The 25,757-nt window shown below is 40.7% G+C and overlaps 1 protein-coding gene across 2 annotated transcripts; it reads right to left on the bottom strand.

The window, feature by feature from the left end:
• Positions 1–711: 711 nt before the first annotated feature.
• VSTM2A (V-set and transmembrane domain containing 2A) lies at positions 712–25,246 on the bottom strand. Of its 2 annotated transcripts, none has more exons than XM_008703454.1 (5): positions 25,168–25,246; positions 23,177–23,343; positions 22,046–22,096; positions 18,689–19,025; positions 712–800 (listed from the first exon to the last, which is right to left on the bottom strand). In XM_008703454.1, the coding sequence occupies exons 1-5, from the start codon at positions 25,244–25,246 to the stop codon at positions 712–714; spliced, it is 723 nt and encodes a 240-aa protein (XP_008701676.1). The 2 variants fall into 2 exon arrangements, with proteins under 2 accessions (XP_008701676.1, XP_008701677.1); XM_008703455.1 differs by lacking the exon at positions 712–800 and adding an exon at positions 846–922.
• Between the last annotated feature and the right edge of the window lie 511 nt (positions 25,247–25,757).

Here is a 25,757-nt window from a genome sequence, read left to right as displayed (position 1 = left end):
TAATGATAGAAATCAGCTTGCATGAGGGTCATAGTCTATCTACTTTGAAGTTATATCACACATACTATAAGCAATTTACAGAATTTGTCAAGTTTGCATATATGGGAATTGCAAAATGAATTAAAATACATTGAAATATAGAACACTCAAAATGTATTTATATAAACCTCCCAGGATTGACAGGGATTGGCCGTAATCAGCACTTGCCACCATTGAACAAGAACCATAATCAAGAAAAAGGCAAAAAAAAATCCAAGAAAAAAGAGAAAATTTAAAAAAAAATCTTCCTTTTATTATGTCTTATTTAAAATAATGTTCTCCTTGTTGACTCGCAGTGTTGATGATTTTGCTGTTGCCCCAAAACGGGGATTTTGTTTGATGCTAGTTTATGTTCTGTAGCTTTTTTTGATTTCTGTTTGTTTCCTGCAGATAACGTGTCTTTCAGTAGCAAATCAGTGGTATCCATCGTAAATATTTACTATACCGATGACGTTCAGGCCAACCCCTGAGCAGTCAGTGAGATGATGCTTTAAGGAGCCGAAAGAAAAGGAAAAAACAAAATAGATCTTGCTATTAGAAAACGTCCTATCACTTCACACTAATTTTCTTGAAATAAAAGACCAGTGATTTGCCCAAGAAAATGTTATGAACAAAGCGTGTGATAGCCTCTTCGTTTATGCTTCCGGAAGCAGGCGCTCCTTGGGTAGGTAATTAGAGAACAGTGGGTGCAGAGTGGTGCTTGGAGTTTAGGGTCAACTTTGCTGTCCGCTCCGTAGATTTTACAGGCGATTTGCTCTTTGCTTTAAGAAGAGAAAGTGATATTGGAAAAAAGTCAGCACTTTAGATTAAAGCAAAGCACCCTTCACAAAGCCACAAACAAGAAGCAGGACAGAAAGTCCATGGCTTGTAGCTATCCTCGCACCTGCGGAAGAAGTTATAAGATATTCGCTCATCTTGAAGATTTCCAATGCTCCTTATTAGGCTGTTTTAAACACATACATATATATATTTAATTAGCTCGCCAGCTTGGCTCTGGTGCTCATGAATGTCTTGGCATGCACTGCAAATAACAACACAAAGTATTTCAGTCCCAGGAAGTTGGTCTTGTTTTGTTTTGTCTGTTTTCAAACAATGCCATCCCATGGTTGGGAACACTGAGAGCAACAAATACAGACACTCTTCCCTCAAGTGATTCTTTAAGGATCATTCACTATAGTCATTTGGTTATTCCTCTACTGGTACCGAAAAAACGCATCCCCTGTTTTACTACTGCAAAAGCATAAAACCACAGGAGTATATCCCAAACTGAGAGCAGCAGGCTTCTCAAGGGCGGGGAGAATGTGTTCTGGGATGGGTGCATTAGGGCATTTGTTTTAGAGAAAGATCATTCTCAACTGTTTACTCTTGAAACCTGAGGAAAAGTGAGTGCTATCAAGAGATGGAAATTTTTGAAAGAGCTTGAGGACATTGTAAGGGAGAGAACTAAATTGTACTCTTGCATTTTCTTCTTCGTACATTTTATTCGGTAAGCTTATAGCTACTAATTATGTATCAAATACCTTTATTAGTAAGAAAACAAAAATGTGATGAAGCTCAAAGCATTTCTTTCTTTTTTGGGAGGGCTCTTTCTTTTTTCTTTCTTTCTTTCTTTTTTTTTAATTGGAGATAGATTGAAACAGGTTGAAGGGGTAAGGGTATGGAAGTTCGATCTTTTGAATATTTCTGCTAAATCATGATCAGGTCCACATTGCCAAATGATAAAAGTTGAGACAAAAACACATGCTCTCAAAACATCACTGTAGAAATAAACATTTGGGGGTTCTAAGATGGCCATTTAGTAGACTAGCATTACTGTTTTTTTGTTGCTGTTGTTGCTGGGTTTTTGTTTTGTTTTGGTTTGTTTTTGGTTAGGTTACTCTAGTGCTGCCATTGACTGTCTTTGTTTGGTAGTGGGCCATATATTTAACACAGTATCTCCTCACAGAATCCTAATGTCTGAAGACCCTGCAGTTAATGGTGAGTCTCTGCAGGCTGCCTTCACTCAAGCCGGGTAAGAAGGTTCAACAATGCAAAAGTGGTAGTATAAGTGATGTGCAGCTCTCAGCAAAGAGTTCATGCAAGGGACATACATACAATCTATGTAGAACCACTAGCTTTCCAAAATTAAATATATATTCTTATTATCTTTTGAAGAGAAATTCTTTGACAAGGATTCATTTAATCAAAAAAAAAGGAAAAGAAAAAAGAAAAAAGGAGAAAGAAAGAAAAGAAAAGAAAAGAAAAGAAAAGAAAAGAAAAGAAAAGAAAAGAAAGAGAAAGAAAGAAAGGAGGGGAGGGGAGGGAAGGAAGGGAGGAAGGAAGGACAAGAAAAGAAAGAAACGATTACATGTCTCTTTGAATAGCCAACTGCACTTGACTTGACACAAAATATGTTTCATATTGAGTAAAGGTTTAAATAATGCTAAGAGCAATAAAAGCAAGCAAAATGATTCACTCTTCAAAAAAGATATTTTGTGAAATAATGGTTTCCTTTTCAGCATGGGCATTGCAGATTGGCTCACACTTGCTCAGGTCATGTACTATGCTGCCCCTTCCTCAAATAATCAACCCTTCATAGGAAATGTCTGAGCTCATTGTTCCCAGAAAGATATGAAGGGAACAGCTACTTCATTTTGACCCAACATTTCCAACCAAACTATGTCCAGCATGTGCAAGTTAAAACAAAATTTACATAAGCAGTATAATCGGAAAGAAAGCCAACTGCATACTGTAAAGAGTATTTTAAGGCTACTAAAATTTTGAACTGCCATCAGATATGCAATATGCCACTGTAACTTGTTTTTTCCTAGTACTCATTCATCTGCTCTAGGTACATGCATTTCCTAGCATATTTCTATTAAATGAAATGTATTTCTGTCAGGACAATTACAAAGTTTTATCCCCCCTGTACATTAGATTCTAAAGCAATTTTATCATTAAATCACTAAATGTTTTTCTCTTCTTTCTGTTTTAGGTCTTGAATGAAGAAATATGGACTCCTTTATCTTTGTAAACCCAAAGACTTGGTGAGATCTAAGACTCTGAATGCTGTCATTTGTCGTGTGTTCTTTTAACAAATAATCATCATAGTCCTTTCCATTCAGATGTACACTATTTGGAATATTACATTATTATCAAACATGTTATTATACTCTATTCTATAGAAAGTTCTTATTTAAAAAAAAAAAACAAACTTTGGCCACTCACCCTGCTTTATTCTTATCTTCACTGATAGAAACACTTTACTTTTGTGAAATAATGAGAGCCAGGACTGCAGTTAGGAGCCCTGAGCTCCAATTTCCTCTGCTGCCTCTCATTTCTAAGATCCCAAACAAGATACATTTTGTTCTACATTTTCTAAATTGAGCATAATAACTGTGTAATCTTTTTTTCATATTAGTATGGCAGACATTGTGTTGGATCCCCTCCTTTGCTTTAGTTGGTTTCTTTTGCTTTATGCCCAGGCCAGGCAGGGTGAGCTGTTAGTCCCTAATATGACCATGAATTTAAGCAACTCTTCCCCTCACATAGCCTGCGTCCATTCTGTGTGTTCCCCCAGCTCGCTGTAATCTCACTCTCCCCTGAACTTCAGAGTATACGGGCTTCGCCTCTCCAAAGGCCTTCACATGGCCTACATTAACTTGTAATTCATTACATTCAGAGCTTATCTCACTGATTCCACTGTGAGCTTATTAAAGGCAAGGGACAACACTTTTTATGACTCTCAATGTCTAAAAAACGCCTTGAGGGTTTTAAGGATTTTGTCCCTTACACAAAATTCCCTGTGAAGAAGAGAGATACTATTACCTAAATTATGCGAAGAAAATGTACGGATAGTGTGGCCAGACGAAGAGCAGCCTAATAGAACCTAGAGATTTCTCTCTGACTCAGAAAGCCATTTCACGCCGTCCTTTGACTTCTATGTAATAACGATAACTTTCGTTTGTTTTTAGGCTTAAAGATTTTCATAGTTCTCTCTCAGGTGTAATTCCCCAAGCTTTTGTAACACTGGAAAGGTATTTTCTCCATTTTGCAAATGGAAAAGTCTGATAAGTCGCCTTAGAAGTCTAAGGAATGCAGAAACTTAGTTTCCAGTTTTCAGCTCTTCTACCTCATGCAATAGCCAGTGTCACATCACCTTCACTGAGATGTGGAAAAGCAAGCATTTCTCAAGAGGCTGACTGTGACAAAAGAGAATTTGGCTAAGGAGAAATGTGAAAAAAAGAAAAAGAAAAAAGCTTCCAATATTTTGTCTTCACTATACTTATTATTTCAAAGAAGAACAAAAAATTCCATCTATTGCTTTAAAAAAAAAAAACAAAGAAACCAACAACAAGAACAAAAAACAACAATCACAGCATAGGAGTGAGACCTTGGCATTCTGTGCAATCGGTGACGGGCTGCAGTTACACCACATGTGAGAACCACTGCCATGGAGAGCTCAGTCCTGCATCTCCCTGCCTCGTTTTACTCAGCACAACTTCCCAGACTGCAAAGTCGGCCTTGCCCCTCTCATCTGTCTGCCAGCTGGAAGAACTTAGCTCTCTTTTAGTGCCTTCCTTTTTACACTGTTCTATCTGTACTGCCATTTCTTCCCTGCACCCAGGGTCATGAGGCGGGAAGACACTGGGTGTGTTTTAACAATATAGCAACCCTCTTGTCCACATCCATTTCCAAAAAGACTAAAACTCGTTGGGCATCTACTGTGTGTCAGGGAATACGCACGGGAATGTGTATACATTGTCTCATTGCATACATTGTCAGTTCATCCCCTCGACAGTTCTGTATAGTAAATGTATAGATCAGGAAAATGTAACTCAATGACATAGAATAACTCCTCCTAAGTCCCATGGATAATACGTAGTAAATTAAGAAATGAAGAGACAGCAATGCAAGTCGGGTCAACTTAGAATAAGGACGTGCTTTTTTAAAGAAACTCCCTGAGGCAAACGACCTTGCTCCATTGTCTCCACATCTGTTAAATCAAGATGTGAAGCTGTTATTTGAATGTATGCTAATCTTTTCACAGAAAATGCACTGGTTATCACATGCTTCAGAGAAAAAAGAAGAAAAAAACTGATCTAAAGTTTCTTTCCCCCAACTCTGAATTGATAAATACTAGATACAAAAACATCATCAGACTTTGAGTTTTCTTAAACATGAATAAGACGTGAAGTTTGTTTTGCTTCATATAGCGTAGCAAATGTCATATGACATAATATTTTGAACTTTTCACATTATAGACTTTAAGAGCTTAAAGGTTCCTCCAAATTCATTTAATTATTTGAGTACAAGGTGGCTCCACCATCATTCCCACATGTCCTCTTCCAAGAACTTCTTTTTTTTTCAAGCTTTTTATTCAATTTGAAAGCCTAACGCTAAGAAAGTTAAGTTGGTTGTTTTAAAGTGCCACCACTCGTTCGTGACGGAGTGAAGAAGGCCACCGGAGCTCTTGTGTACCAGGTTATGAATGCAAAGAACTAAGTGCAGCGGTTAGACAACTATCTGGAGAATTTATGCCATCTAAATTATACCAGCTCCCCAAATATCCACTTCTCCTGGCTGCGGATATTTTCCGATAGGTAAATTTCCTATGTGAGTACAGCTTTTCACTGGTTTAGATATGAGGAACGATCAGTGCAGGGTATGTCTATAAATTTGGGTATAATTCTCTTCTCTTTCCTGTGTGAGGCTCTAGTGGAGTCAAATCAGCAAGAAAAGAGAAAGAAAACAATTTCTCTCGTGCGATGTGGCTCCACAGTCTTACTCCAGAGTCTTTATTTTATACAAGTGAGTATGAGTGAGGCTTATCATCTGAACAAACCTAAAAATGAAAATGCTCCAATAATAAAAGAAGCAACACTCAAATATTTTGTCTGTAAGGAGGCCAAGTTTATAAAGAATGAAGTGTCCATTGCAGCTCTAGGAACAGACAGACCCTTTGACATACTTCTCTTTTATTACAGATGCCAGCTTTAAGAAACAAAAACAGCTGTGTGAGAAAATTTGAGCTAGCTTTTAATGCAATTTTTATTCAGGTTTGCACATACTAAATCACTATTTAAGGGGAAAGGTCAGATAATAGGATGATTTTATCCTAGAATTTTTTTAATAGAATATCTTTTTGTTAGAATTCTCATGGATCCCGTGCCAATTTCTTCCAGAAATCCATTTTTTAAAAGAAATGTGCTTCATTTTGACCTAATACATAAATTGCCTATTTTATTGTGCCCTGGCACGTTGGTGGCAACTGTGTAAATTTCCTCTTCTCTTTCCTTTTCGGCGGCAAATTTACAGCTCTGTTCTAGTCATGAGGCCTCTTATTGTAGCTAAGGGAAAATTTTTAAAAAGTGCAGCTGCCCATGTACACAGTCTAATTGCCAAGGTGCATGGCTGATACGCCATTCAGGATAGAATTTTCCAGACTCTATCCGTGGCAGGATATCAGGGTTTCCACTTTCTACAGTGACTTGAGAAGGAACACGTCAAGGGATGGTTCCTCCCACCTGCTAAGGCCACAGGGCGTCTCAAAACAGCGCACTCATTGTAACTCACTCATCCAAGACTGATCTCAGTGCACAAGGATGAGCAAATATCTCTTGAACCCTTACTATTTCTTTACCTCTGACTGTGGTCTCATGAAGTTATTACAATGGTTCCAAATTATGGAGCTGAAGCTGGTGAACCTGCGATGTGCTCGAGTTTGCCCAACTAGTGGGTGGGGCCGCTGAGATTCAGAACCAGCTCGGTTTCAACCACAAGCTAATGTGCATCACAGTCTCCTCTGGAGATTCTTCAAGGCTGCAAACTCTAGACTCTCAGTCTGTTAGAAATATTTGGAAATATGAGCTGCTTTGACAAAATGGAATGGAGAGCAATATAAATTGGTGGAAAACAAAATGTTTCCAGAGAGTGAAGTTTTTAATATGACATACATTTAATGACTCCTTTAATGCATGGATAAGAATGACTTCTTATTAGCACTGCATTCACCAGTACATAAATAAACGCTGCTCAGGGGCTTGCAACTATTTACTCATGGAGTTTAAATATGCCTTCTGCATGCGTATTTTCAGTATTAATTAGCACATTCTTTATTCATAATGCGAAGGTAGATATTAACCCACACCTTGTTGGAGTGATCACAAATGCCCTGTGAGGGACTACACGCGTGCTGACAGTACTGTCGAGCAATGCCAAATCCCTCAAAGGGCTTATGTAAGCACATTCAACGAGGACAGCTGGGGTCAAGGTGGGATGGCTCTGCGTCAGACGGGCTGGACTAGTGTGCCCTGGGTGAGGACGCTCACATAAGGTGCACCACAGCCAGAATTACTGCCTACTGCGTGGAGAGGGAAGCAAGCTGCATTTTCATATTTGAGCACTCACTCACGAGCTGGTGAAGTAAAGGATCTCTCTTTCCGCCTACACTCCTGCTGCACCCTGTCATGGGTGCCCCCCTCCCACATCAACTGAGAAGAATCCCTCAGCAAAGAAAGAAACACATCTCACGTTTTTACAGAAATGGCAACTGAGGCATTCAGAATAAAGACACAGAAGTAAAGGAAAGAGAAGGAAAAAAAGTTGCAAATATGCAATTTCAATTTTCACTTATCTACTTACATAAACTGAAAAATAAAGATATCAATATAATTCATACAATAATTTGCCTCCATTTAAACATTAATTTTAATTGTTCAGCAAAGTTTGCTTTTGAGGAAAAAATTATTTGAGGACCTAATGCCAACAGGATATAGAAAAACACCAATTATATAGCTTCAGAAAACACACTTATTTTAACATAAGAAAAATGTTTTAAGACCTTACCCATATGTTTTCCAGATTTGAGCCAATGGTTGTACATTTTTCCTTAACCCAGCTATTTCAAAATTATCTAAATTAGAATGTTTTATAAATGAACTTCATAACAGAAATGACCTTAGCCATCAGAATTAATTAACAGAGATGAAGCAGTATATATTATATATATATTATATATATACTTTTAATCCATATCCTTTTTATCAAGGCACGCGGATACAATAAAAGTACATAGTTGCCAGGGGCTGCTCATCAAATTTTCTAAAGATGATTTGATATTAAATACAATTTTAAATAAATGAATGTTGTTGTTGCCATGGTATGCAATGAAGGATGACCCAAGTGTGTTCGTCATTAATACATAGGTATCTGGGGTGGTTTTGTTAGAGACTGACCAAATTATATAAGAAGTCATGTATCTTCTCAGCAGTGGTATTATCCTAACTGGTTTGTACTATACATGAACCAAAACATCATACCCAATCCTTAAACATCTATTTAACTCTAATTACATGCTAAACACAATGCTAGACACTGCAATAACACCAAAAATATCAAGACATAGTTCATATCTTCAAAATACTCATATTTTCAGATTGTCTGAAATTGAGTTTTTACACTCTGAAGGGTTTTTTCCTATTTAGTAGTTGTGTTTCTACTGCTTGTTCCCTAAATGCAGTATTTTTCAAATTAACCATTTACAATGCTAAGAGAAATGAGAAAATTAATGTTTATTTAATCAGAAAAATTAAAACTCAAATATGTTCCAAATGGCTGAAGATGCTGCTAAGAATGTCTGTAACATAAAACATATAAATAACACAAGAAAGAAATCAGTCCCATAACAGACCCCCTCACTTCACAATGCTTCAGACCCTTCTACTTTAAAATGCAGCGCGACTGCATTAATCTTTATTAAAATGCTTATGTCTGTGAAGAGAACGAGTGTTTAATGTAATTTCTTACTTTGTATTTTTTCAATGCCTCCACAGTCATCATCTTTGTGAAATGAGGAATCCTAACTCCTAGTTTTACAATCTGCTTTAATTCAAGCACTAAACGTTTAACCTATACTGTTTTTTTTTTAATGCATACAGGGTTCTAAATTCATGCAAAAATGCTCTCTCAGACTTTTTAAAAGACGTATTAAATAAAACATAATTATCATTTATAAATCTTCCAGGGTACTAATTTTCCTTGACAGTACCAATGACTGCACCATTGCTCACCGCTCTGAACTCCCTCTGAATTGGGGGATGAATGAGTCATACTACTGAGAGGAAAAATGACTGCATGATATTTAATTTATGGACTTTACATGTGCTTGATTAGTTTAATCAAAATAAACTTATCAAGATCACAGTCATTATATTTAGAAAAACAAAAAGAATAATATGATGGTCAGATTCTCTATCCAGCTCCCAGGAATTAACATACAGTGTTCTTAATTTCAAGGCTACTAGCAATTTCCAAGTATACCACTTTCATAGTAGTACCTTTTATATATACATATATATATATGCACACACGTGTACATGTATGTATAAACGTGTGCATGTGTACATACATGTGACTGTATATATTTTTAATTTGTCACGACCTCCACAATCTTACCCATTATTTTATTTTGTCTTTTTTAATTTGTTGAGTATATTTTATTTGTTTGTTTTCTCTCTCATGAGTTATCACTGGTCTTTTTTTTTTTTAAGAGTTATTTATTTATTTTAGAGAAAGAGACAGAGAGAGCACATGGAAAGGAGGGCAGAGGGAGAGAGAGAGAGAGAGAATCCCAAGCAGACTCCCCACTGAGCGTGGAGCCCAACACGATGCAGACTTTGTCTGACAACCACAAGTTCATGACCTGAGCCGAAATCAAGAGTCAGATGCTTAACCGATTGAGTTTCCCAGGCGCCTCTGTCATTAGCCTATCTTTAAATCTGGGAAATTCTAAATAACATGGGTTTTTTTCCATATAACAAAAGCAATAAATTATCATTGTACAAATGTTAATTATACACACAAAATAATCAAATAATTAAAAATCATAAGATCTTGACTTTTGATGCACATTTTCATAATATTTATCATTTTTCTATGCAAGTATCTCAGATTGATTTAAAGTTTTGTATTCTATATTTTTTAAATTATGTTTTGTATCCTCTATTTTTTACATTGTATTCTGAGTTGAATCTTATCTAATCTCATTAAAACTTGATTTTAGAACCTGTGTAATAACTGCATGGTTTTAACACATTCATTAGGTAACTTCCTTACTTTCGGTCATTTGGGTATTTGCTGTTTGGGGAAGGCCTCTGTGAGTAGCATCTCCGCTGGTGCATCTGGGCTGCTTCACTACTGATCTTGGAAGTTCCTCCAAGGAGCATCGCTTCAGGTATGAGTGGGACACACGGGCTAAGCCCTGTGACTGATCTGTCCAGATAAATTTTCCTCCAGAAGGAAAGTACGAATTCACCGTGCAAGTAATCAGATAGCAAAATGCCTGAGTCACTGTAACCTTGATGATACACATTGATTCTAAAAATCTTTGCCAACATTCTGTGTGTCAAGTTTTAAAAAAAGACTGGGGTTTTGACTGAGACTGCATCAAGTCTATAAATACTTTTGAAAAACCTAACATATTTAAAATTGAAATTGTTCATCCAAAACCATGCATATTCATTCATTTACTCAAACCTAAACTCTCTGAACGAAGTGTTCCAATGGTCTTCATATTTAGATTGCTTGCAATTGTTTTTTTTAAAATAGATATTTTATACTTTTTGTGTTGTCGTTACCATTGAAAATTATATATTAGGCCCCAGATATTTTCTATTTTGGTTTTGCTGTCAAATAGAGAATTGATTTAAGTTTATTTCGGTATCGCTGAGTCATTTGGAATGGATGACATAATCACAGCATATGTAAAACTGAGATTATTTTCTTCTTTTCCTATGTATGAGACACACATATTTCCTTGTCTGCTGTATCACTTTTTTACTTAAATTTGATTTAATTAAACAAATGTTTTAAATTACTTATAGTAAAATGTTATTTTCACTTGTACATTTTGTAACTTTAAATCTTCAAAGCCTCAAGCCTCTGATTTTGTGCTAATCTTTCTCTGATTTTCTTTTCTGCTTAGCTCTTTAATTAATTTGAGTTCATTTGGACACCTATCATAAATTATAATAATGTTTCCTTTTGTCACTTTTAATTAAATAAATCCTTCCTTAGGTCTTATATTTTTAGCTCATCAGATATTATATTATTTTATATAATTTGAGAGATTTCAGGCTTCTTATTTTCTTTCATCTTTATTCATATTTATGTTCCTTTATTACCCCTTTAAATCATAGTTATTTAATAATATGCTTTAAAATCCGGTAGGTAAAGAGGAAGGAACCAACCAATGCTGAACTAACTCCCTGCCAGGTTTACCCTGATAGATATTTAAAACACATCATGTCTCTTAATGCTGAAAATGGCCCTTAGGGCATATGTGTTAATATCTGTTTTTATAAATAATGGTTCTGGAGGTTCAGAGATATTTTGTACACAGCTCACTCAACAAACAAGCTGGGGTTTATTGGGTTCTAAATCCATTTTATTTTTTTCCTTTTAAGGCTTTTAACTGTTCTCCCTTGTTTATGTTTTCAGATGTATCTTTGATCATTTTATGACTTTAAAAATTCTGAGGGGCTTTTTTGAAAGCTTGAATTTAATTAAGTTAGCAGCCATGTGCGGTTTCCAAATACATGGCTCTTTATCCAGGCTCCGCAGTTCAAATTCTTAACAATCCTTTGGAATTTTATTACGCTTTACAGTAAGGATCCCGTTACAACCTTGGGCACCACAGCTGGTGGTTAATATATTTAGTATGGTTACATATAGGGCAAAATTTATCATCAATTAATGGCATTGTGACAGAAGTAAAAAAGAAAGTTCTGAAATTATATATGATAAAACATAAGCCAGGAATGAAGACTCAGTCTTCCTTCTTTAACCCCTCACCTACCTACACACCCAATAAGGGATATATTCGTCACAGCGGAGCCAAGAGCCAGGTTGTATAGACCATTTACTCTCAGCACCACCTTGCTCCTAATAATAATCAGAATAATTATATAATTATTATAAAGCATATGCAACAATATTAATACAGCAGCTAGTTATCATGTATTGAGGGCTTGATCAATGCTAAGCTCTCTCTATATATGATTTCATTTAATTCTCAAAACTTGGAGAGGTTTATACCATCGTTCCCATTTAACAAATGAGGAAAGGGAGACCCGGCCAGCTGTGGGTTATGCAGATGACTTGGAGTTGCTGTGCCCACGGCCCCCTGCGGTAGAAATGAATGCACCTGTGTTAGGCTATACGCGGCAGCAGTGTTCCTTGGGAGAAGGGACCCTTGTCTTTTCTAGGACATGTGTTACTTTGACCAACAGAATTCTTTCCAGCAACGTCTCAAACCTTTGGTTATCTATCCAGATAGCTGCTTCCCTGGCAGCTCTCTGAAATCTCAAGGCTCAGGCAATCATTAGAGACAGGAGCTTACCACACTGGCAATTCTGCTTTAGGTCTCCTCAATTGCAGAGCTCCTGGCGATCACAAGTGAACCTTAATGTGGCCAGTGGTGCATTGAAAAGCCCTTCCAACATAGAGCTGGGTCTTGGTTTTATGGACTTAGCTGGTTACTGAATTTCAATGAGTAAATATGGTTTGCGAGTGAATTTAGCCAGTATAGACTTTTAATCTACTTAATTACGGTTCAAACACTGCTCTAGCAGATTCCGTGGCCTGTATTATCTAAAGCACTGCCTCAAATCTATTTTTCATCTTATTCATAGACACTTGATTTACATAGCAGCCATTTAACTGATAGAATTACAGTGATCAAATTAATTTAACCTGTGTAAGCAGCCAAGTTGGATCATTTAAACCAAAATCAACATTAAGGTCTAAATTATAGTACTGGCTCTCTCCCTAAATGTAAGACACCCTTTCCTCATATTTTAAATGAGGAAAACAGTCTCCGGCAAGACCCCCCAGCCCTCATCTGCCTTCCCACACCAGCTTTGAGTTCTGCTTCAAGATCATGCTTGCTAACTCTGGCCACTTTTGGAAAGCAGCCATGTTTACGAGCCACGGAGGAGCTGGCGGGAGCTCTCGGTTTCTAGCAGCTGTAGCAACAGCTGCCTCTTGATGCTCAGGTTCACCTCATGGTGAAAACACAACAATCATATTTTGGAGTTCAGAGAATCAGCATCCCTGCTGAGTGACTAGAGCCTCACACGTAGGAACGTAGCTACCCCTTAACCACAGCCAGTTTTCTAAGTGCCAGCTGTTGATCACAGGAGTGAAGAGAACAGCTTCACAAAAGTCCACCTCAATACAGGAAAATAAATAACGGCAGAAGACCAGTTTCTATAAAAGTATCTGTAGCATCACACATGCATGCATATCTCATGGTAAATGATACAAATTGTTTCCTCATCCGTAAGACCTTTTTATCATTTTCATCATTTGCCACACATAAAAATGCCTATTTCCGATTCTAGATTCAGAGACTTTCATTCAACAGGTGCTAGGTGGAGACTTAGAATATGAATTTTTAACAAGCTCCCTGGTGAGTCCGGCTTAAGTTGTCTGCAGGACACTCTGAGAAACAATGTTCAGAGTCTCGGTCAGTTTTGGAATAGTGGCAGTATTATCTATTTATGCAAATACAATTATAAGGGAAAAAAAGAGAAAAACAAAGATTTACTGTCCCTGTTTTCCTTTTCTCCTGCAAACGTGAAATCCACTTGTTCTGGCACCTGGAGGAATACAAATGCAAATTGTAATGTCTGTAGCCTGGACGTTATTGTTGGGTGACCGACGACCCCTAGTGCCTGAGACAGGCTTCCCAGAACTTAGGGTGGAATCCAGCCAGGAAAGGAGGAAAGTCCTGGAAAACTTGCTACCCTACAAGACACAACAATGGCTTCAAAGGAAGTGTAAGCAAGTTGCTGCGAGCCCTGAAAGAGGAAACAGTCAATTCCGAGAGGAGAGGATTGGAGGAAGATTTATAAAAGAATTTGCATTTGAGTAGGAACTCAGCTAAGAGGGAAAAACCCAGCAGAGAAAACACATTTGCAAAGTCACAGAGGTAAGAGAGTATCTGAAAACATTGAGGAAATACTAATTAAGAAGATTATGGGCATGAGGACTGGGAACTCAGGAGAAACAAGGCTGGAAATTAGACCATGAAAGTTTGTGATGATGCTTTGGAAATAGTAATTAGTTCATACTTGGTCTGTTGTGATCTGTTCGAGGCATTAGAATTTAAACAGGCAAAGTGTTAGGAGCTGTTGCAAGAGAAGGGGAAAGTGAAGAGGGCCTATGTTGAGAACTAAGTCCCTGTTGGGAGGAACAGAAAAGATGCAGTTGTTCAAGGACATTTTGAAGAGACAGAGGGACTGAAAACTCATTCACTGTGGCAACCAAAGGAAGAGGAAATAAGAAGGTTTTCAAGGTTTCCACAAGACCTGTGTTTCGGATGACGTTATTAAAAGAATTGGGAACACCAGAGGAAGGGCATTTCTTTTTGGTGAGAAAGCTAAGATAAGGTTAGTTTTGAGTATTTGCGTTCAGGAGCCCAACCCAGACCACCCTAAAACCTTGTGTCCTCAAGCAACAATTATTTTTTCTCTCTCAGGAGTCAGTGTCAGCTGGGCTCAGCTGAGCAGCGCTGGTTGAAAGAGCAGCAGGGGCTGAGGGTAAAAGCTGGGGAGCTTGGGCTTCTCTCAGTAAGGTGGTTTCAAGGTAGTTGGACTTCTTACCTGGTGCCTGGCTTCTAAGAGGCCACAGAAGATGTGGCCAGGCCTCAGAAAGGCCAAGTGTGGACTTGGCATTGCATTACGTGCATAACATAACTTCACAGCCTACCGTCCAAGAGGCCACAGCCCAGCCCAGGATGGGGGGCGGGGGGACAGGTGCCGCATCCCAGTGGTGCAGAGGCAGCCAACGTGCAGCCAAGGCCACCTGCCCCAGCACTTACACAAGGCATGTGCGGAGATGTGCTGGGGACCATAGTGAACCCTCGGCTGGCTCTCCATAAAGAAATCAGAAATGGAAACCTGAGTGGAGGAGTTTTGTGAGGGAAAGTTAGCAGTCCAAGTCTTAAAAATGGATGATTAGATCAGGGAGTTGACAATGCGACAGGACTACATGTAAGAGAGGCATCTGGGGGAGAAGCCAACAAAGAGAGGTCGACCTTTAACAGAAATCGAGAGGACACGGGGAGGGGGACAGAGGGTCCTACAACTGCACAGGACAAGACGTGGAGTGGGGGACGGGGCTGCAGACTGCGGACCGGTGTGAGGGAGGTGCTAGTAGTGGGAGTGGGCGGCCACACCCCCTGCCTGTTGCTGGGGGAGGCGGGGGAGGCGGGTGGGGGCTGGATTCCATCTGCTTTGCCAGTTTTTCAGGGCTTGGGGAGGGGTCAGTAGCAGGGAAAGAAGGTAGGAACAAAGGGAGGGTTGGGGGGGGTGGGGAGGCCTGTGGAGGGCACCTTGGGCTTCTGAAAGGAGGGGAGGATGAGACAGGAAGACCCAAGTAGAGGGTGGGGGGGGGACAGTGAGGTGCTTGGGGAGGGGAGGCTCAAGTACGTCTCCCTGTTCTCTGTGGAGGTGGAAGGAAACCACTGTGTGCTAGAGTCAGGAGTCTTCCTCCTCAGAACATGTGCAGGACACTTCTTCCAGTGTTAGTTATGGGTGCACAAAACTGGAGAGAGTTCAGAAGGACTGGAGATGAGAAAACAAGGGGTGCAAAAGCCAAGTTTTGTTTATCCGTTTGCTTTATCATTTTTCCTCATTGTTTTAGTTTTAATCAAGGCTTATCAAACGAATTTAAAAGGAGGTGTCATAAAGATAAATAGTTTAAAGCAGAAGGGTACAGTCACATGCTAACTTGGAAAAAATATTGGAAAAATATGGGATTAGCTATATTAAATGACAGCTAAATCTTTTCTTTATCTTGTGGTGTGTAGATGAAAAGAGGCTCTTCTTCTATCTTGTTTTTTGTTTTGAGTACATTTCTGCTTTAGGAAAGCTGGTTATTCATATGACAATTTGAACATTATATATCTGTATTTATACCAAATTACTTTCAGCTAATACTTTTCCTGCACAGAGACAGAAATTCTTGGACAGAAAAATACTATGAATTAAGAACTGAGTAATTCAGCCTAAATAATTTAATCAACTACATCTGAGACGATCATGAAGTTAAAAGTCCAGATAAACCAGCCTTTTGTAACACATGCACCATGGATGAAGCCTGTCTCCTCGTATCAGGTGAAAACAGACAAAAGGTTACTACTGGTCTCGGTCTGTAAAAGCAAGATTTTAATTTTGTGTCTTCACCATGTCTTGCCTTTACTAGAATAAGAAAAAAAAAAGATGCATGATCAATAGAATTTCCAAATATTTTGTTTGCTCACAAATAAAAATAGACACTGTTTGAAGAGAGGAAGTATGTCCCCTATTTTTGTGTCATTGTTGTCTGGCACTGAAGCTCTTGAAAGGATGGAGAGTGAATAAATGAAGCATGGGTGTTGAAACCAGCTTTATTTGGAAATAACCTGAAAAATTATAAAGCAAAATTATAAATCAGGATGTAGGTACTACAGTGAATCTACTCTATAAATATCCATCCCACAGACCGTATTCTATATGATAATTGTGCAAGCACAGAAACTTACACATGGATAGGACGGGTGGCTAAGTAGCCCCAGCTTCTGAACTAGAAGTTAAAAAAATGTTACTAAGCATATCGAAAATATTTCCCAGTATTCACTGGTAGAAAAAAACAGAAATTAAAGATTTTGATATATGTCCTACTAATCTTTGCTATAAGCAGATGGCTTTGGATGCACACAGGCTTCTATGAAGTCAGCGTCCCTTCTCCCATCCTGCTTCAGAGAAAGCAATAAGTGAGGCTGGGGGTGTGGTGCAAGGTAAGCAGTGATTTCTACTTGAAAACTGCCAGAAGATATCAAGAGTTGTATCATTTAGCTCCAATCACAACACTAAGAAAATACATTAAAATAGGTATTTTTAGAGTATATTATTTCATCCAAAAGTAAATAATTCAGAAATAGGACATTTCATTCGATGCTTAGACTCCTCCATTGGAATAGGTAATCCACTTGATTTAATTCAACGGAACAGATTTATGATAACTAGTTTGGAATATTCTATGTAGGCTAATCATTTGACTTTCATGATTTGGAGTTCTCACAAATAAGGTTCTAAACTACTCTGTAATTTTGCATATAGCATCTGGCTTCTTTTTTTTGTTTTTGCACGAAGGAAAGGGGGACAATGTCCCCCAAAACACTGAATCTTTATCAAATAATGACTACAAAAATTCTAGCCATTAGACACATATATAAATGTAATTTGGGGGCTATATATGTATATGTGGGTATACATGCATATAGGTAACTATGTACATAAACATTCCAGCTCTGGTTTTGTTCTTTAACTTGAAAAACAAAAATGATGATAAAGAGGAAAATGAGACAAAGCCACACAAACTGAGCCTTAGGGAGGCTGAAAGACTAAGCTATTTATTCATCAGATTGGCAGAAACTGCCATGACCAAGGGATGCTGGGATACTTGCTCACCTACATTTAAAAGCAATGCAAACTCCTGGGGACCCTTAGTCAAGCTGCGTACAAATCATATCCATTAGCTTGTGATGCATGAGTAGGAAACCTAGGTTGGTACACATTATTTTAAAGGTCCTGTTCACAAGCAAATATTTTATATATATGTGTGTGTGTGTATATATATATATATATATATATACACACACACACACACCCACATATCTATCTATCCATATATGTATTTGAAATCATCCTAATGAAATGACCAGGCTTTTGTATTTAATGGCTAAGTGACACTGAATGTTAGCAATGTAATTTTCTATTACCAATAGTAGTATCAATAATTCTTCAATGATAAAGTGTAAAGGGAAAAACTTAAAGAATGATCATCCTGTAATATTACGTCAAATGTTTGAACAAAATTCAGAACAGTCACGGGGTCGGGCAGGGTACTGCTCATTCCAAGAAGCCTTTATCCCACATCAAGGTTAAAACTTCAATGAGTTTCCATTGGCTGAGTGATTGCATAAATTAATGCCATTCAGAACAGCTTTAACTTGCACAGCTGACTTTGGAAATGTGTGACTAAGCCCCTAAATTGGCATCGAAGGCCCATTTACAGGAGTTGCCTTATCTCGGCAGCACTTACTGCCTTTCATCCCCCCTCACTTCCTCCCATTATCATCATCACTTTCATCACAGGCAGCTGAAGTTTCTCCTTCAAAATCAAAAGCCCTTGGAGAACAATCCTGCCTTAAAGCTATGGGCCGCTGGAAATGTGTTGTCTCTTTCATTTACATTTTGATGAAGTGAAAGTCTCCTAATTTGGGCCATTATCAATACATAAATCTGTAGAGAAAATGAACATGCATTTATAACGCAACCAACATTACATGATTTACTGTTCTTATAATGTGTAAATACAGAAGGGAAAAAAAAAAAGTCCAGCTCTGAGGTCCCCTGTACACAATGTCAGGGACTGACAGCAGCTCATACCCTCCGTGCAGGCGAGCCTCGCGCCCCCCGCGTCTCACCCCATCATGACTTCAACTGCACTAGGTCTCCATGTTAAAACCATCACACCTAAATCTGTCTACCCTACTCGACCAATCTTCCTGTGGGAAGGTTTGTGAGTGCTAAAATGAAAGGCTCAAAATGGGTTTCCATACCTGATTGTGGACTTTGTTTGGGGATTTTGGCTACCGCGTGCGGGCTGGAGGTGGAGTGCGTTCGCTGGTTCGCAGAGCTGTGGATGCTGCTGGGAATGGCGGCTGAGACGTTCTTGCGCGGCTTCATGTCCTGCAGCCACATGGGCGAGGCTTCGAAGGCCTGCATCCTCCTGGCATGGCTGTTGGCATTGACTTTCAGGTAGGCCTGGGCTTTGTGCTCCTGGAGCTCTCCGTAATTGGCATCCGTCACCCTGCATTCATATAAGCCTTCATCCTTTTTCCTCACTTTGGAGATCTGAAGCTTGTGAGAGATGTCATTGCCTTGGACTTTCACTGTCTGAAAAATGGCAGGTAAAAATAAATAAATAAATAGGGTGCTATGTCAAATGATTTTGTCTCCATACTTGCTCCTGAGCTTGCTAATGCTAGAAAATTAAAGGGTCTTCATAGCCTCACAGCCACAGTCAGAGAGCTATTTATTTTCTCAACAGTCAAATCCGAAGGTCATATTTATCCCGTTGCACTAACAACTGGCTTCACAAAATCATGGAATAATTAGTTCAATCCAGCCAGCACCAGATTCTATTAGCCATGTGGTCCCATTTCCCACGTTCCAGGAGCAGTGCTGCCATTGCCCAACCATGAGATCGACCTCTGCCTGGACAGCTCAGTCAAGTGAAACACAAACAGAATCCGGTAAATGATTTCGTCTATACAGCCTCTTTTCTTTACTGCAGAGAGATCGCAACACTGTTTTGTTGGTCACAACAGAGTTTGAGAATGAGTTTCTATCCCCACATCGGGAAGCCTTACTAAAGGTACTGACAAAATATGCGTGACTATTTAATATTCTTCTCAAACGTTTGGTGCAGTCTTACCAATAGTCATGGGGTGGCATGGCTCAGATCACCTGGAGTCTTAGGGTCAGAGGGCATACCCCCTGCCATGGTGGGTCTTTATGCTACTGGAACTGGAGATGCCATCAATCAGACACTGGTTTGATTTACAAAATTAAATTGGCTCCCTTATTTCTTCTAATAATTTTTATGCCAGATTAATAGCAAAATTATATATAAATATTAAAAGACTAGGTATAAGTTTGTATTATGTATAATATACATATACACATTTATATCCATAAGCATCTTTATCAGAACAGTTAGATTTTACATACATCATATATTATCCATGATTGACAGGATGACGGATTTCATAAGACATTCAGGATTTAAGGATTTGTATGATTTTGAAAGAGAAATGAAGTAAAGAAGGCATACACTTTCAAATGGCCATAGTCATTAAGAAACTTGGGAAGTGTTCATCCTTTTTTTACATACAGAGTTGTATATACAAATAGTTATCAATATTTGAACCATAACCATAGTGTGTATTTATTTGTATGCAAAATTACGTATTAAGATACTAATACTAGGAAAATAATGGGGATTGATAGTTTCAAATACAGTCTCAGTTGAGTCTCCTAATAAAGTTTAAGATAGCTAGAGTACTTATATGATTATTACTTTACAGTGGAGTAAACTGAGGTTTGGGGGTTTGGGCCCTTGATTCTCCACATTGACTGCACATTAGAATCATCTAGGGAGCTGTTAGAAAATGGTCTCATTTGGGGGTGCCTGGGTGACTTTGTCGATTACGCTCCGACTCTTGATTTCAGCTCAGGTCATGATCTCAGGGTTGTGAGACCCAGCCCCATACTGGGCTCTGCACTGGGCTGGTGGAGCCTGCTTAAGATTCTCCCTCTCCCTGTGTCCCTTCCCCTCCCTCTCTGAAATAATAATAAAAGAAAATGGGCTCATTTGGACTAGTGTGGAAACATTAAGTTTGCATCTCAAGGAGGCACCGCTCCCATTAGTGTTTGATAAAAGCATTCCTGAGAATTCTAAATTAACAACTGCTGGTTTAAGACACAGGACCAAGGTCACCCTGTTAAGCTGGGAACAAACTTCTTTCTACCTCAGGCTGTAACTAGAACTTTTGCTGATTCACTAGATTTTACGAACTTTTAGCCTACATGATACTGTTAGTAGTTAGTGCACGATCATTATCTTAACTGCAGGGCTCCCTCGCACGCTATTCCTCACCGGTCTTCGGAGCATACAGTCATGGCTGAAGGGTGCAGCGTGAGTAGTCAGTAAACAATCTAGCCACTGCGTATGTATAAACGTGAAATAGTGAAGGTAAGTGTTGCCAACAATTGATTTTACCAGTAAAGTCTTTCTAGCACTGTATGAAAACAGTAATTTCTGTAATATCATAATAATTGAATTGAAATACTCTAAAAAGTGAGTTTATGAGTATAAATTGTAGTTTTTGGTTTATGTCTTATTTTTGTTTGATATTTGCTTCCATATTGAGATTATACATCACAGAATCTGATTCTATTAGTACAATATATTTTTATATTTTTAGTTGTGATATAACTCCAATCTTATACCACTTTTTTACTATTGTAACAGCTTCAGAATAAATTTTCTTTTTTAATGTAGGTCATTGGATTTTTAGATTCCTAAAATGAATAAATAATCAGACCTTGTACGTTCTGACTTTATGTAACTATTTCATTTCTAGTCATGAAAACTTGCTTGCTATTTATGAATGAGGTAAGCAGTTCTATCAACATAAAGTGATTCCAGGGGGCTTCACTGGTGGTGTAGTAAAAAAAATTGAATTTTCTTTTTATTTCTAATGTCACATAGAATTATTAAAAGTATTAACCAGTACAGTTGAAATACCTCTTTATATTTTCAATAGGTCAACCTTCTCCAATTATGGTTTATATTTATATGGCTTTATGGTTTTATATTTATATGATTTTGAGCATTGTCATTAGACATACATTGTACTCATTATGAATCACATTAAAAACCGAGTTGTTTTCAATACAATTTCAACATCCTGTTGAATGCTTTAATTTTTTCGTGCCTAGAAAGATTTTCATAAGTTAGTGTTTTACTTGCTATTAAAGGATAATTATTTCTATGACTTTGAATGAATATTAGTATTGCAGTCCTATACTCCTACAGTTATATAACTGCTAAAAAGAGTAAGAAAAAAGTGTCACACCCTTTGGCTGGCAAATGATTCTCCAGTAATTGTTCAAATATCTACGATATTGAAATAAATAACTTTATTGTACCCACTCTAAGTCGGCTTCCATTTTTATGTACTCAGTGAAATAAAAAAGAAAACTGGCTCTCGTCCTGCGTTCGCGAAACGGCCTTCATTGGGGACAGTGAGTCAGAAGGCTTCCAAACACCTGAGATGCCCCAGTTCCCCCGGGGCCAGCACGGGCGCCGGCACCCGCGCGCGCCCCCTGTCGCCCGCTGTGATACTCACACTGATCTTGGTCCCGTCGCTGTCCGGGTCCCGGTCCGGCAGCAGCTCCACCTGCGGGACAGGAGAGCAGCTCAGACTCGGGCCCGACTCCGGACCCCTGCTCCAGAGGCTCGGGAGACCCCTTCGGCGGTGGTAGGCACGGCTGCGCTGCAGGGATTCAGCAGCGAGGCCTCGAGCACGAGCACAGCCCCCGAGGCGGGTCCCCGGCGGAGGCCGACGCGGCGCGGGCGGCGGGTCCCCGGCGGGACCGCGCGGGGGCGCTGCCGAGTCGCGCGCTGCGCTGTGGATCCGGACACGCCAGCGCGCGAGGGCCGGACTCCGGGAGGGGCGCGGGCGCGGGGGGAAGTTTGCCGGGACAGGACGCGGCGTGTGTGCCCGGCCTGCCTCCCCTGCGCGGGTCCCCTCCAGATTGTCTTTCTTCGCTCGGACGAGTCCGCCGCCTCTTTTGCGCCGCGGTTCCATCTCTGCTCCGACCCTGTCTACGCACTCTCCCCGCCGCTTCCCTTTCCCAATCCCCTTCACCCCCCCCGCCCCTCCCCTCGGCCGTCTTCTCCGGTGTGTTCCTGAGTAGCCTCAGGCCCGTCCTTCACTCACTCCCCATCCCTTTACCTTCGCACCTCCCGCCCCTTTCCGTCGCCCCTCCTTCCCCTTTTCCCTCCCTCTCACGCCCACCTCCCCTTACCCATCCTTTACCCTCCTCTCTCTCTCCCCTGCCCCCAATCTCTTTTCTCCCACCCTCAGTCGTGAGAAGCACTAACGGGTGTGTGTGTGTGTGTGTGTGTGAGGTGGAGACACAGAAAAATCCCTGCCGACCCCACTGTCCAGGAAGGGGGACAGAGAGTGTCCTGGGATGGAACAACACGGTAGTGGCCGCTGACAGCTCCACAATGGCGGGTACTGAAAGGGGGAGGTTACTGCCAGGTTTAATGGGGAAGCGCTCCACAACCTGACCTCCTCCGCCTTGGTGTTCGCGTACTGTCACCAGGACACACCCCGGCTCGCTCCGGGGCGTCCCTCACGCGCGACGGCCAGGCGGGTCCCAGGGGCGTCCAGTACCCCGGGGTGCACCTGGACGACTAGGGCTGAGGGGCACAGACGCACGGGGCGTTGCGGGCGACGCGGCTCGGCTACCTGCGCACCAGCCACCTCGGCGCCGGGCTCCAGGTCCTCGGGCCCGCGAAGGAACCACCACTGGATCTCCAGATACACCGACGCAGAGCCACTTTGGAAAGCGCAAGACATCTCCACATTCTGCCCCTCGGTCGCCGTCACGTTCCGCGGAAACTCGGTAAATTTTGCTGCAAAACAGAAACGCATCCTTTTGGAATACCCACACCACTCTTGTCAGCCTCTCGTTCCTTGAGAGCTCGCTACATTTTTCTTGGACTTAAAAAAAAAAAAGGCTACAAAACCCCTCTGTGACTCCCCCACCCCCCTGTCCTTTGCCTGGTTCCTGTTCATTTTTGGTATCCTGCCTAAGTAACTTTGTTGTTGATGAAGTCCAGATAATGGAAAGGTTAACAAGCTTGCCAAGTAACTCACCTCTGTTAGCCAAGATGCCCACAGTTAGATGCATATGCCTTTTGTCAGATTGCAGCATTACCCAGAACTTACAGACTGTTTCAATGAGCTACATTTTTGGAGAATGTGTCAAGTTGATACATGAGGAGAGCGTCTTGCTCTAAGTTTCTAAACAATCTATGACTAACTGGTCGTTTCAAGTCATACCGAATGGACCCTGATCACCTGTCAAAATGCCCATTCCTGATATATCAAAACAGTTATTAGCAACTGTGATTTTAAGGCCACAGCCCTGAAACAAGTCGCACACTTTCTAAGCTGTGAACATTCCTTTCTTTCTACATTAACCTTCATATCTTTCTCATCAAGCTGTATTGTAAATTGCCATACATCATGGCATATAAGCATCACACACCTGGTTTTAGTTCAGAGTGAAGACTGTTTTGAAGTCACCAGAAATTTTTTTTCAGTCTTTTCACTATCAGTCTTGACACCGCCTGTCTGCAAATTCAGAGTTAAGGTGAAACTCACAAAAATGAAATATTCCCTTTCTCCCAAAGGCATTTCTTTAACATGGAATGCTCTGGGTGGTGGTTCTTATCTTGTCTAAGGGATACTTTGTGAAGAACTGGTGTTTCCTTAAAAGTCTTGCAGAGATTTGTGGCTGATGAAAGTGCACAATTACAATGCACACTCGTGGACAGGAGGACTGAAGGGCTGCAGGAGTGATTTAGGGTGGATGCACTTTCCCCCCACTTTTTAAAGAGGGCACCATCAGTGTGTCTTTTCAGAATTTTATGAAATACCAACATAATCTCAACTGAAGTGGAACTGTATTTATACTTAAAGGAAGTAGCAGATGCTAAAGAAGACATTCTGATGTGAAAAGGACTTTTGTGCTGGAGCTGGAAGGAGGAATATGGCATTTCTGTTTGCAAAAGTGATGCAGTCTTCTGGCAGCAGAGATGTGATCTGTTCATGGTGCTGAAATGATCACTGCAGCCTGCGAAGTCCTGAACAACTGGATTCAGCAGGCTGCTGCTGCTGCTGCTGCTGCTGCTGCTGCTGCTGCTGCTGCTGCTTGTAATGCGAGTCCTGCCTTTTGATGGGTCCTCAGAGGAGCCTGTCCTTTGATAAACACACATGCACACCAAGGCGCAAGGACCCAGAGAAAGGAAACTAAACCAATTCTGCCTACACTGAGGAGGACTGGCAATGGAGAGCCCCCATCCCCAGCTCTGTTTTTTTGCCATGATTATGTATGCATGAGTGGTTACCCAGTGCATGCACACAGATACAAGGCACACACACACACACACACACACACCCCTGTGTTTGCGCTTGCCCAGGAACCTACTTCATTGTCAGACACCAAGTAGATCTGCTCTCAAATCTAGCTTGCCTACTATTTAATAAACTTTAAAGAGAAACGCCAAACAGAACACTATTCCACTGTTACTTGCTAAGAATCTCACTACATCTGCTGGGCCGTTCTTTGAATGTAGAGAACACAGACAGACAGACAGACACACACACACACACACACACACACACACACACTCCGCAAGCAAATGTATATTTGCCAACGAGCACAGACTTACCTTGAGAAGACAGCCCTTGTTGTACATATAAAACGGAAAAGAAAACAAATCCAACATATGCCAAAAAGATCCCCATCATTCCAAAAAGGGGGGGGGGTTCACATNNGTGTAGCCAACAGCCAAAAAGCCCCAAAAGAAAGGAATGCAAACGCATCAGAGGCTCAGTCTGAGAGCCCTGCGCGCGGCACTGCGAACACCCCGCTGCTCACTCCGCGAGGACTGGCTCTGGGAAGAGGGGAGTGCGATTCGCGGAGGTTAAAACCAGCTGGCTCGGATTCGGAGAGGCTTCGAGTCCACACTCGGGCTTGCGAGGCGGGGAAGTGCCTCCGCCGCTTGGCTGCCTGCTTTCAGCTACCTGGCAGCTCGTCCAACGTCAGCCCGCTGCTCCGGCTTGCGTGATCACTGCCCTCCCTAAACGCCGAGCCAGCTCGGGAAGTGGGGAGTGGGCAAGGGGGGCGGGCTGGAGGACTTCACCGGGCTCGCGGCGCCGCAACTTTTCCCTCTAATGGCTGCGATGATGCCTTTAACTCTCTGCGCGCCGGTCAGCTCCGCACCTGCCAGGAGCTCGGGCCGGGCAGCCCGCGGCGGGC

Source organism: Ursus maritimus, unplaced genomic scaffold, assembly GCF_017311325.1.
Source record: "Ursus maritimus isolate PB19 unplaced genomic scaffold, ASM1731132v1 scaffold_3, whole genome shotgun sequence".
Taxonomy (NCBI): domain Eukaryota; kingdom Metazoa; phylum Chordata; class Mammalia; order Carnivora; family Ursidae; genus Ursus; species Ursus maritimus.
This window is presented reverse-complemented; position numbering and strand designations above follow the sequence as displayed.